The following is a 12346-nucleotide window of genomic DNA, read 5'->3' on the forward strand; positions in this document are numbered from 1 at the left end:
CTGCTGGGAATGTATGATGATAATCAACCATTATTCCTTGATATTCTTCTGAAACTACTCATTTTTGAAGTGGGAGTTCAGGACCGGAATTCTCCCAAAAAATTAAGTGTCGAATTTGCCTGAAAACTGGAGTAATTCACGCTGTTTTTTCCAGTGGGACTTCAGCGAAGAATCTCCCACCCTGTGCATTGGAGAGGTCACTTGCATGCATATCATTAAACATCAAGGGGCAGGGCCTTTTCCTGCTGGAGAGGCATGCAGCATTGCGCTGAGTGGGCCACTGCGCATGCGCCGATCTGTCAGTGCTGAAATTGGCACATGCGCAGGAGCCAAGCATTGCCAGCCTCCTGATTTCTTGCCTGCGTGATCGCTGGCCAGCAAACCTCCCCCTCCCACATGGCCCGATCACTGCCCCCCCGACCATTCTCGGGCCAGTTCCTTGGTACTGTATCAGTTAACTTTTCATCATAATAATTATAACTAAACTGAAATAAAATTGGCATATTTTTGTAATCAATTCAATAATTGAAAGGGATAAATAATCTTCTCTGTTCCCACTCAACTAGCTTTATGCGATAGAATGCATTACATTCCTGTGCTAAGATACAATTGCTTTTTCTATCAACTATTTAATTATAATTTCCTGTCAGTACCAAACATGACCGTGCATTGGCCACAGAAGAAAATGCTAAGCATGTTGTTAGCACACGCCAGATCCTTTATTGTTCAGTGTGGTATGGAAAATTATTTTAGTACCAAAGAATCAGATTCACTTAGTCAAGTTTCCATAATCAGGTTACGGTTTGGCAATCATCCACCCTGGTCCTGTACACAAGATGCTTCAATTAGGCAAAGTGCTGCACTTAGTCACTGTCCCACATGTACATGCTTTCTACAAAAAAAAAGTCATTTTACAATTTTACAGGATATAGTTAATTCCTGATCTTAAGTAGTGCACAAAGTCAAACTAAACAGTTTTCTTTAAAAGGTAACACTGGTGCATTTTTGGTGTAAAATTTTGTGATGGAGCAAGTACTTATCCTGCAAAGTAGAAAAGATAAATTTAAAAAAATGTTCGGCTATCTGTAAGCTGCTTAGTTCACATTTTCTTCTCCTGAGATTCTTTTCACTGAAAAATTGATTTTCAGGGTGATGTGGTTGCATTGAAATAGCAGCTCTCAGTAGTCATTGTCTGAACCTTCCCCAGTGTCAGCATTCCTGGAGAGCATGTAGTTGTCCATGTCAATTGATCTGCAATTCTGAATGGCATAGCGTAAACGTTCTGCCATCATCTGTTGGCTTGAATAAGGAGGCAGACGAAGCTGGAAGAAGCAAGTCTGTGCTGTCGGAAGACCATCGACTGGCTGCACAATCAAATAAAAATATTAATAGAACAAAAAGAGTATGTTATAAACAGAACATGAAATTCTGAAGAGCCTCAGTTTAAAATATTCTCAGTTATTTTAGTGGAGGATAACAATGGATCAGTTTTAAAGTTTATTTATTAGTGTCACAAGTAGGCTTACATTAACACTACAATGAAGTTACTCTGATGTACATTTGTGGGGTAGAAGATTTGGTGGGGACAAACTACTAACTATTTTCTGAATAAAGAGCACCGGGTGTTCAGAAAGATCATACAGCTTTTTATTCTACCACTGAATATGGATGTTGCATGAGCATTGCTTAGCCTCATCTTCTATTTCATTTGCTCAAATGAAATGCTGCAACCTCTCCACCAATTCAGTCCAGTCCTCAATGCTCTCATCAAACTCTGACAGCCCCAAACATAGCCATGGTGCTGCTAATTTGAAATTCTGTTGAGTGAACTCATGATATAAACTAGCTGGTCACTGTGTTGAACTTTGTGTTGCCATGCTCAAAATCAAAAAAACTTTGCTTTTCTCTTCATTTGTCATTTTCTCCTCGTTGCCCAAAAGATGTCACAACGTGAGATCCACAAATAAGGTAGTTGATTGCATTGTTTAAAGGAATGATCTTCATATAAATGAAAAACAAAGTTTAACTCAGCAGAACATTAATAACTATGAAAACAGTAACACAAGTAAAGCAGTTCTTACTTGCAGAAGGACATATTACAGGATGGATGTAATTGCTCTGGACAGAGTGCAGACAAGGTTTACTAGAATGTTGTCAGGGCTAGAAAAGTGTAGCTAAGAGGCGAGTTTAGTAGGTTGGGGTTATTTTCCTTGGTGCAAAGAAGGCTTCGGGGTGACTTGATTGAGGTGTACAAAATTATGAGGGAAGGGATAGAGTGGACAGATAAAATTGTTTCTCTTAGTGGAGAATTCTAGAGCCAGGGGACATAGATTCAAGATAAGTGGCAGAAGGTTTAGAGGAGACACGAGAAAGCACTTTTTCACGCAGAGGGGAGTGAGTGTCTGGAATTCGCTGCCCAAGTTGGTGGTGGAGGTAGTCACCCTAAACTCTTTTCAAAAGTTTTAAAAAAGTACCTAGATCTATACTTTAAAGTGCTGTAAGATACAGAGCTATAGGCTGGGTGCAGGAAGGTGGGATGAGAAAAGGCATCTAGGGTCCTCGAGTTGGCATGAACAAGATGGGCTGAATGGCCTCCTTCTGCGCTGTAACTTTTCTATGGTTCTATGGAGGGATTGAATATTTGTAGCAATCAAATGGACTGCTTTGTCCTGGATGGTGTCAAGCTTCATGAGTGTTGTTGGTACTTTACTCATTCAGGCAAGTGGAGAGAATTCCATTATACTCTTGACATCTGCCTTGTAGATGGTGGTCATGATGTGGAGATGCCGGCGTTGGACTGGGGTGAACACAGTAAGAAGTCTCACAACACCAGGTTAAAGTCCAACAGGTTTATTTGGTAGCAAACACCATAAGTTTTCAGAGCGCTGCTCCTTCGTCAGATGGAGCACTTTTCCACTCCATCTGACGAAGGAGCAGCGCTCCGAAAGCTTATGGTATTTCGTACCAAATAAACCTGTTGGACTTTAACCTGGTGTTGTGAGACTTCTTATTGTAGATGGTGGACAGGCCTTGGGAATCAGAAGGTGAGTTACTTGCCACAGGATTCCTAGCCTTTGACCTGCTCTGGTAGACACAGTATTTATTTATATGGCTAGTCCAGTTCAGCTTCTGGTCAATAGTAACTCCCAGGATGTTGATAGTGGGGGATTCAGCAATGATAATGCCATTGAATGTCAAGGGACAGCTGTGATCCTGGGGATCACAGGATGGATCATCCACTTGGCATTTCAGGCTGATGATTATTGCAAATGCTCCAGCCTTGTCTTTTGCACTGATATACTGGGCTCTCCCAACATTGAGGATGGGGATATTTGTGGACCCTCCTCTAGTTAGTTGTTTAATTGTCCACCCCGCTTCTGACTGGATGTGGCAGATTGCAGAGCTTTGACCTGATCCATTTACTCTGTCTACACTTGTCGCTGCCAGCATAATCAAGGACCCCACGCACCCCGGGTATACTCTCTTCCACGTTCTTCCGTTGGGGGAAAAAGATACAAAAGTTTGAAGTCACATACCAACCAATTCGAGAACAACTTCTTCCCTGCTGCCATCAGACTTTTGAATGGTCCTATCACACATTAAGCTGATCTTTCTCCTCACCCTATCGGTAATTGCAACATGATATTCTGCACCCTAGCCTTTCCTTCTCCCCTATGTACTCTAAAATTGGTATGTTTTGTCTGTATAGTTCACAAGAAACAATAAATTTCACTGTATCCCAATACATGTGACAATAAATTAATTCAATTCAACTCAATTCAATGATCTGTTGTTGTGGGATAGCTAAGTTCCATTTATTGCATGTTACTTTTGTTGTTTGGCATGCAAGTAGTCCTCTGTTGAAGCTTCAACAGTTTGACATCTTATTTTTCGGTATGCCTGGTGCTGCTTCTGATGTCCTACACTCTTCATTGAACCAGGCTTAATCACTTGCCTTAATGATAACAGCAGAATGAGGGATATGCATGTGCATATCTGCATGAGGTTACAGACTGTGATTGAATACAATTCAGCTGCTGCTGATAGCGCCTCATAGGTGAATGCATGAATCTTATTTAGAGGTAAAATAAAAATAAAATTATTTGTATAGATATATATATATTTATATATCCTGTGTGACAGTCTGATGGCCGCAGGGAAGAAGCTGGTCAAGAAGAAGAAGGAGGTACATGACATGCATAGGCAGCTGGGATCAAGTGGATCCCTTGAAGAGTATAGAGGTTGTAGAAATAAAGTTAAGAGAGAAATCAGGAGGATAAAAAGGGGACAAGAGATTGCTTTGGCAGATAAGGCAAAGGAGAATCTAAGAGATTCTACAAATACATAAAGGGCAAAAGCATAACTAGGGAGAGAGTAGGGCCTCTTAAGGATCAACAAGGTCATCTATGTGCAGATCCACAAGAGATAGGTGAGATCCTAAATGAATATTTCTCATCAGTATTTACTATTGAGAAAGGCATGGATGTAGGTGAACTTGGGGGAAATAAATAGTGATGCGTTGAGGGGTGTACGTATAGTCTTAAAGCACATCAAAGTAGATAAATCCCCGAGACCTGATGAAGTGTATCCTAGGACATTGTGGGAGGCTAGGGAGGAAATTGCGGGTCCCCTAGCAGAGATATTTGAATCATCGACAGCCACAGGTGAGGTGCCTAAAGATTGGAGAGTGGCAAATGTTGTCCCTATGTCTAAAAAGGGCTGCAGGGATAAGCCTGGAAACTACAGGCTGGCGAGCCTCACATCTGTGGGTAAATTGTTAGAAGGTATTCTGAGAGACAGGATCTACAGACATTTAGAGAGGCAAGGGCTGATTAGGGACAGTCAGCATGGCTTTGTGAATGGAAAATCATGTCTCACAAATTTGATTGAGTTTTTTGAAGGGGTAACCAAGAAGGTAGATGAGGGCAGTGCAGTTGATGCTGCCTACATGGACTTTAGCAAGGCTCTTGACAAGGTACGGTATGGTAGGTTGTTGCATAAGATTAAATCTCACGGGATCCAGGGTGAGGTAGCCAAAATTGGCTTGATGACAGAAGCTAGAGGGTGGTTATAGAGTGTTGTTTTTCAAACTGGAGACATGTGACCAGCATTATGCCTCTGGGAACGGTGCTGGATCCACTGTTATTTCTCATTTATATTAATGATTTGGATGAGAATATAGGAGGCGTGGTTAGTAAGTTTGCGGATGACACCAAGATTGGTGGCATAGTGGACAGTGAAGAAGGTTATCTCGGATTGCAACGGGATCTTGATCAATTGGGCCAGTGGGCTGACGAATGGCAGATGGAGTTTAATTTAGATAAATGCGTGATGCATTTTGGTAGATTGAACCAGGGCAGGACTTACTCAGTTAATGGTAGGGCACTGGGAAGAGTGAGAGCAAAGAGATCGAGGGGTACAAGTTCATAGCTCCTTGAAAGTGGAGTCACAGGTGGACAGTGTGGTGAAGGAGGTATTCGGCATGCTTGGTTTCATTGGTCAGAACATTGAATACAGGTGTTGGGATGTCTTGTTTAAGTTGTACAAGACATTGATAAGGCCACTCTTGGAATACTGTGTACAGTTCTGGTCACCCTATTATAGAAAGGATATTATTAAACTAGAAAGAGTGCAGAAAAGATTTATTATGATGCTACCAGTGGGATGTTAACCCCTTAACATCTCATTCATCCCACCAGGACTTGATGATTTGAGTTATAAGGAGAGGCTGGGCAGACTGGGAATTTTTTCTCTGGAGTGTAGGAGGCATAGGAGTGATCTTATAGAATTCTATAAAGTAATGAGGGGTATAGATCAGCTAGATAGTCAATATCCTTTCCCAAAAGGTAGGGGAGTTTAAAACTAGAGGGCATAGGTTTAAGGTGAGAGGGGAGAGATACATAAAGGTCCAGAGGGGCAATTTTTTCACACAGAGGATGGTGAATGTCTGGAACAAGCTGCCAGAAGTAGTAGTAGAGGCGAGTACAATTTTATCTTTTAAAAAGCATTTAGACAGTTACATGAGTAAGATGGCTATCGAGGGATATGGGTCAAACGTGGGCAATTGGGACTAGCTTAGTCATTTTAAAAAAAGGGTGGGATGGACAAGTTGGGCCGAAGGGCCTGTTTCCATGCTGTAAACCTCTATGACTCTATGCTGTTCTTGAGTTGGTTGAGAGACATGGACAGAGTGGATAAGGAGCAGCTGTTCCCCTTCGCTGAAAGGTCAGTCATGAGGGGACAGGTGGGGGGCAGGAGGTTTAATGTGAGGAAAACTTTTTTATCCAGACGGTCAGGAATGCGCTGCCTGGGAGGGTAGTAGAGACGGGTTGTCTCACATCCTTTAAGAAGTATTTGGATGAGCACTTGGCGTGTCATAACATTCAGGGCAATGGGCCAAGTGCTGGTAAATGGGATTAGGTGGAAGTTTGATTGAACCTGCCTCCATCACACTTCCAGGTAGTGCATTTCAGACCTTAAAAACTCAGTGAAAAATATTTTCTCATATTGCTTGCTTCTTTTGCCAATTATTTTAAATTCGCGCCTTCTCATTCTCAATCCTTACATAAACGAAAGAGTTTTTCCCCTCTACTCTATTAAGTTTCCTCATGAGTTTTGAACATCACTACCTAGTTTTCTTTTAGCCTTCTTCTCGCCAAGTAGAACAGCCCCAACTTCTGCATCCTTTCTTCATAACTGAAGTTTCTCATTGCAGGAACCATTCTCATGAATCTTTTCTCCAATATCTTCAACACCCTTCCCTGAAGTGTGATGTCCAGAACTGGGCACAATACTCCAGCTGAGGCCAAACTTGTGTCTTAAGTTTAATATAACCTCCTTGCTCTTATACTCTATGAACAAAACCTAGGATTATGCATCCTTTATCAATCTGTCCTGCCACCTTCAATGACTTATGCCCTATACCCCAGGTCCCTCTGCTCCTCCTCTTTAGAACTGTACGCTGTATTTTATATTGTCCCTGCGTGTTCTTCCTATCAAAATAAATCTCTTCCCATTTCTCCACATTGAATTTCATCTGCCAGTTGTCAGTCCATCAATCCATTCCACAAACTTTTCCATGTCCTTTTGAAGTTCTACACTGTCCTCACAGTTCACAATGCTAACAATGATATAGCAACAGTAAATATCAAAATAATTTGAAACCATTTTACATCCTATTAACATCCGATTTAACTATCACAACACATTTTGCAGGTTATGTATTCACTCTCCAACCTCCCATTGTCGATTTTACACCAATCTGGCCTTTTGGAATCAATAAATTCATGGTTTCAGAAACTTAAGTTTTAAGTTTATTTATTAGTGTCACAGGTAGGCTGATATTAACACTGCAATGAAGTTACTGTGAAAATTCCCTAGTCGCCACACTCCGGTGCCTGTTCGGGTACACTGAGGGAGAATTTAGCATGGCCAATGCACCTAACCAGCACATCTTTTGGACTGTGGGAAGAAACTGGAGCACCCGGAGGAAACCCATACAGACACAGGGAGAACTTGCAAACTCCACACAGACAGTGACCCAAGCGGGAATCGAACCCAGGTTCCTGACGCGGTGAGGCAGCAATGCTAACCACTGTGCCATTGTGTCCCCCCCTGTAATTGGAACATTGCATTTTCACAGCAGTTGGTAATCATTAATGATGCACTCTACTCCAACGAACCTTCCAAGTTACCTTCAATCTTAAATCAACACTAGGACCTAACTGGAGTTGGAGCTAGACTGTGTGTAAATGTGACAATGTTGCAGAAGTGGAGCACTAGCTGACAGTAACAGTTACTGGAATAGAAATGTGCTTTGTTCCTTCACCACGATAGTATTTTTACACTTTTCAGTCCAGATTCTCATACAATCAGAGACAGCCAGCATATAGCTGCTGGGAAAAATGATTTAAATCTACACTGGCAGCCAGGACAAGAAAGGTTATCACGATAATGTCCAAGCAGTGAAAGAGTGGAGGAGACAAAACAGTCAACAGGGACAGCTGATAGGAGGACAAGAGAACAGAAAGAGAGTCAGCTGATATTGATCCTTGACATAGATGAATTTCTTTGGGTTAAACTTCAGGGCAGAAAGATTATTTCTTTCCCAGCATATACTGTAGGCAAATCTGAGTATCAAACTCTATTGGCCTTCAAATGCACAAGATTTAGTTAAAAGACAATCATACAAAGTCATCAATGGAATTTCTCAATGCGGAATACCTACCCTGTCCACTTTAATGATCTGAAATTTCTGAGAGATGTCTGCAGGATTGGCTGGCAGCCTGGAGCGTCCAGAGACAAAGCGAAGAAACAGCACCCTCTCTTCATTCGAAAACTCGTGCAGCGTTTGCCACAGCCAACTCAGTAGTTGATGGTTTTCGACAATGTCACGGTAACGTACAACTTTCTTTAAAGTATCTACATTCACTTCTGGCATCCCACACACGAGCTGTTCAAGCTGTCTTTCTGTCAGTAGAGACAGCAGAGGTACAGGGACAATAGCTGACATCCCCTGTCTGATTGCTGCTATCTGAAAATGAACAAATACCAAGGGAACACGTTAATTGTAAATTAATTCGTTACTGGGATGTTTTCTTGGCAAATGACCGACGGTTAATATGAAGCCAAATATTTATTTTTAAAAAGATGCAGCACGTCACATGTTCACGTACTGGAAGCTACATGGATTAATACACTAGACCCTGTTCTTTGCAGACAGAAAGCACATGTACACACATTGCATCTGTTTCATCCAAACAAAATAAATGAAAGCCATTCAATGATTCTTCCTCAGAGCAATGTCTTGGCCAATCAGGGTCAAGCTATCTGGTTTAAATTTCAAACAATGTTTGGCAGCTAACTGTCAGTCACCATCAACTGATAATTCTCCATGGCAACATAAGAACTTAAGAACTAGGAGCAGGAGTAGGCCATCTGGCCCCTCGAGCCTGCTCCGCCATTCAATAAGATCATGGCTGATCTTTTCATGGACTCAGCTCCACTTACCCGCCCGCTCACCATAACCCTTAATTCCTTTACTGTTCAAAAATTTATCTATCCTTGCCTTAAAAACATTCAATGAAGTAGCCTGAACTGCTTCACTGGGCAGGGAATTCCAGATTCACAACCCTTTGTGTGAAGAAGTTCCTCCTCAACTCAGTCCTAAATCTGCTTCCCCTTATTTTGAGGCTATGCCCCCTAGTTCTAGTTTCACCCACCAGTGGAAACAACTTTCCTGCTTCTATCTTATCTATTCCCTTCATAATCAAATATGTTTCTATAAGATCTCCCCTCATTCTTCTGAATTACAATGAGTATAGCCCCAGTCTACTCAGTCTCTCCTCATAAGCCAACCCTCTCAACTCCGGAATCAACCTAGTGAATTTCCTCTGCGCCCCCTCCAGTGCCAGCATATCCTTTCTCAAGTAAGGAGACCAAAACTGTACACAGTACTCCAGGTGTGGCCTCACCAGCACCTTATACAATGTCTCTAACAATCAGAGACCAATTGGTAACAAAACAACATTTTCTTCTCAAACAGAAATCAATGGATGTTTTCCTCTTGTATGTATTCTTGTGGTATCCTGATGAGTACAAAATTAAAAGTTTTGACATATTTTTCAGCAATACATATATATTTTTCTAAACTCTTTGCTTAAAACAATGCAAACCAATCTAGTAACCCAGAGAAAATTTAAGGATCTTATTCTAAAGAAATTTGATCACGTTACACAGATTTACATGAAGCAGGTGTGGCAGCGTCAAGCCAGGTGCAGGCCTCTCCTGAGATATCACATTGGAATATAGCGAAAAATCGGGATTGAGGTATACATTTGAAAAACAGCAGTATAATTCAGTCTGGAACATATATTGACTATCAAACTACAAATGTTTTATGTTATAAATGTAAAAGGAATCAAAACATCAATGTGATTACATTAATTTTAAATAGTTAAATAATAGTGGATGTTGGAAATCTGAAAGAAAAACAGAATATGTTGGGGATACTCAGCAGGTCAGGCAGCATCTGTGGAGATAGATGGGAAATATATAGTAAATGGCAGAACCCTTAAGAGTATTGATAGGCAGAGGGATCTAGGTGTACCGGTACACAGATCACTGAAAGCGGCAACGCAGGTGGAGAAGGTAGTCAAGAAGGCTTACAGCATGCTTGCCTTCATCGGCCGGGGCATTGAGTTTAAAAATTGGCAAGTCATGTTGCCGTTTTATAGAACCTTAGTTAGGCCGCACTTGGAATATAGTGTTCAATTCTGATCACCTCACTACCAGAAGGATGTGAAGGCTTTGGAGAAAGTACAGAAAAGATTTACCAGGATGTTGCCTGGTATGGAGGGCATTAGCTATGAGGAGAGGTTGGAGAAACTTGGTTTGTTCTCACAAGAACGACAGAGACTGAGGGGCAACCTGATAGAAGTCTACAAGATTATGAGAGGCATGGACAGAGTGGATAGTCAAAAGCTTTTTCCCAGGGTTGAAGAGTCAATTACTAAGGGGCATAGATTTAAGGTGCGAGGGGCAAGGTTTAAAGGAGATGTACGAGGCAAGTTTTTTTACACAGAGGTTGGTGGGTGCCCGGAACTCACTGCCGTGGGAGGTAGTGGAAGCAGATACGATAGAGTCTTGACAAATACATGATTTGGATGGGAATAGAGGGATATGGTCCCCGGAAGGGTAGGGGGTTTTGGTTCAGTCGGGCAGCATGGTTGGTGCAGGCTTGGAGGGCCGAAGGGCCTGTTCCTGTGCTGTAATTTTCTTTGCTCTTTGAGAGAGGAAACAGAGTTAGTGTTTCAGGTCAATGACCTGGAGAGTTCCCTTTATTTTTCTCTCTCCACAGCTGCTGCCAGATCTGCTGAATATCTCCAATTGCAAACAGTAGCTGTATACTGAATGCTAAGATTCAAATTACAGACAACTATGAATAAAGCCACAAGATGATTCAAATTGACTCCCCCACTACATTTGATGCCAATATTTCTTTAAAATAAGTTATAAATATATACAATCCAGGGATACTGGCTTGTATTGCAAATACTGAGGTGTGCAGATAACTACTACTAACAAGTTACTTCCTTTTAAGTTTCTTCTCTCTTGCCTATGTTGTTGATAGCCTCTCCAGCATCACACCTCTATTGGTATTCAAGCAACTGCACCAGAAAGCCACTCAAAAGGGTGGTTAAACTGGCAAAATAATGAGTTTCATTTGTTCTTGCTAATCATTTACAAACACACAATAAACGTACAATTTTCAACTGAGATCACCAGACAGTGGTCAGATGCAGCTATGTATGCAGTCTAGTTGCAAGTGCCTGGGTGGTTAATCAGTTATAGCTTCACACAGAAATTAAAACCTTTCGAAAGGATTTTGATGCTCACCTGTTGATCCAGTTCATGTAATCTATATTCAATCGCTCTCTCTACATACTCCTTCCTGTTTCCAAAAGTCAATGGTATACTACTTCCTCCAGGAATTATTGGAACAACCTTACCATTTGCACTCTGACCAACAAAAGAATCCAAAGGAATCATCTAGAAAATAATTCAAGATAGGAGAGATGAGTACAGACTTTCAGAATGTGTTTGTTAAAGTACTGCAAAATAGCAGAATGGAAGCAAAACTGACTGGAAGACAAAAGGCAGAGTGCCAGTGATCAGTTGGTTTTTGGCAGGGAAGCAAGAGTCTCTTGGGCATTGCTATTAGAGCATGTGCTCCTTTTGATACATATACATAGCTTGGGAAAAAGAACATAACTTCAAAAGTTTGTGGATGGCACAAATCCTAACACTGTAAACAGATAGTAGTAGGCTTCTGGAGGACATAGATAAAATTGAAAGAAAGCAGATAAAAGTTAATATAGAGAAATGTGAGGCAATGCATTTAGTAGGAAGAATAATGAAAGGGACTATAAACTAAATGGCACAATTAGTGGGTGTTGAAAACTGGGAGTGCACACACAAGTCTTTGAAAAGGCACTGAAAAAGAATGTGATATTCTTCAGCGGGAGCTAAAACCCAGGTAAGACATTGTACAATTGACAGAAAAAATTCATAGAGCCAGAGCTGCTAATCAAGCAATACTTATTTACACAAGATAGTGAGATTTAAAGTACTTGCAGTTTCAACTATTGATACTTTAAAGGGTCTGAACGATTGACACTTTTATTGGGCTGTAGTTAAAAATGCTTTTTAAGAACGTGGAAAATTATCAATAGGTGACTATTTTAAGTACATCATTTTTAATACATCCATTATCACTATAGGGTTCATTGCCCTTATTCAGTGTACAGTGGGTGAATGGGCATAGAAATACCTTGGGGTGGCATGG

The 12346-nt window shown here is 41.2% G+C and overlaps 1 protein-coding gene across 10 annotated transcripts in view; it reads right to left on the reverse strand.

Annotated features, from left to right (window-relative positions):
• Positions 1-695: 695 nt before the first annotated feature.
• Positions 696-12346, reverse strand: part of LOC144499695 (putative E3 ubiquitin-protein ligase HERC1) — a 297885-nt gene continuing 286234 nt past the window's right edge. For all 10 annotated transcript variants that reach the window (XM_078222046.1, XM_078222037.1, XM_078222064.1 and 7 more), the window contains 3 exons: positions 11398-11550; positions 8228-8533; positions 696-1364 (listed from right to left, as the gene is read on the reverse strand). In XM_078222046.1, coding sequence (XP_078078172.1) covers positions 1179-1364; positions 8228-8533; positions 11398-11550 — 645 coding nt within the window. In that variant the 3' untranslated portion in view covers positions 696-1178. The remainder of the gene's footprint in view (positions 1365-8227; positions 8534-11397; positions 11551-12346) is intronic.

The sequence above is a fragment of the Mustelus asterias genome, chromosome 1 (assembly GCF_964213995.1).
Source record: "Mustelus asterias chromosome 1, sMusAst1.hap1.1, whole genome shotgun sequence".
In the NCBI taxonomy this organism is placed as follows: Eukaryota; Metazoa; Chordata; class Chondrichthyes; order Carcharhiniformes; family Triakidae; genus Mustelus; species Mustelus asterias.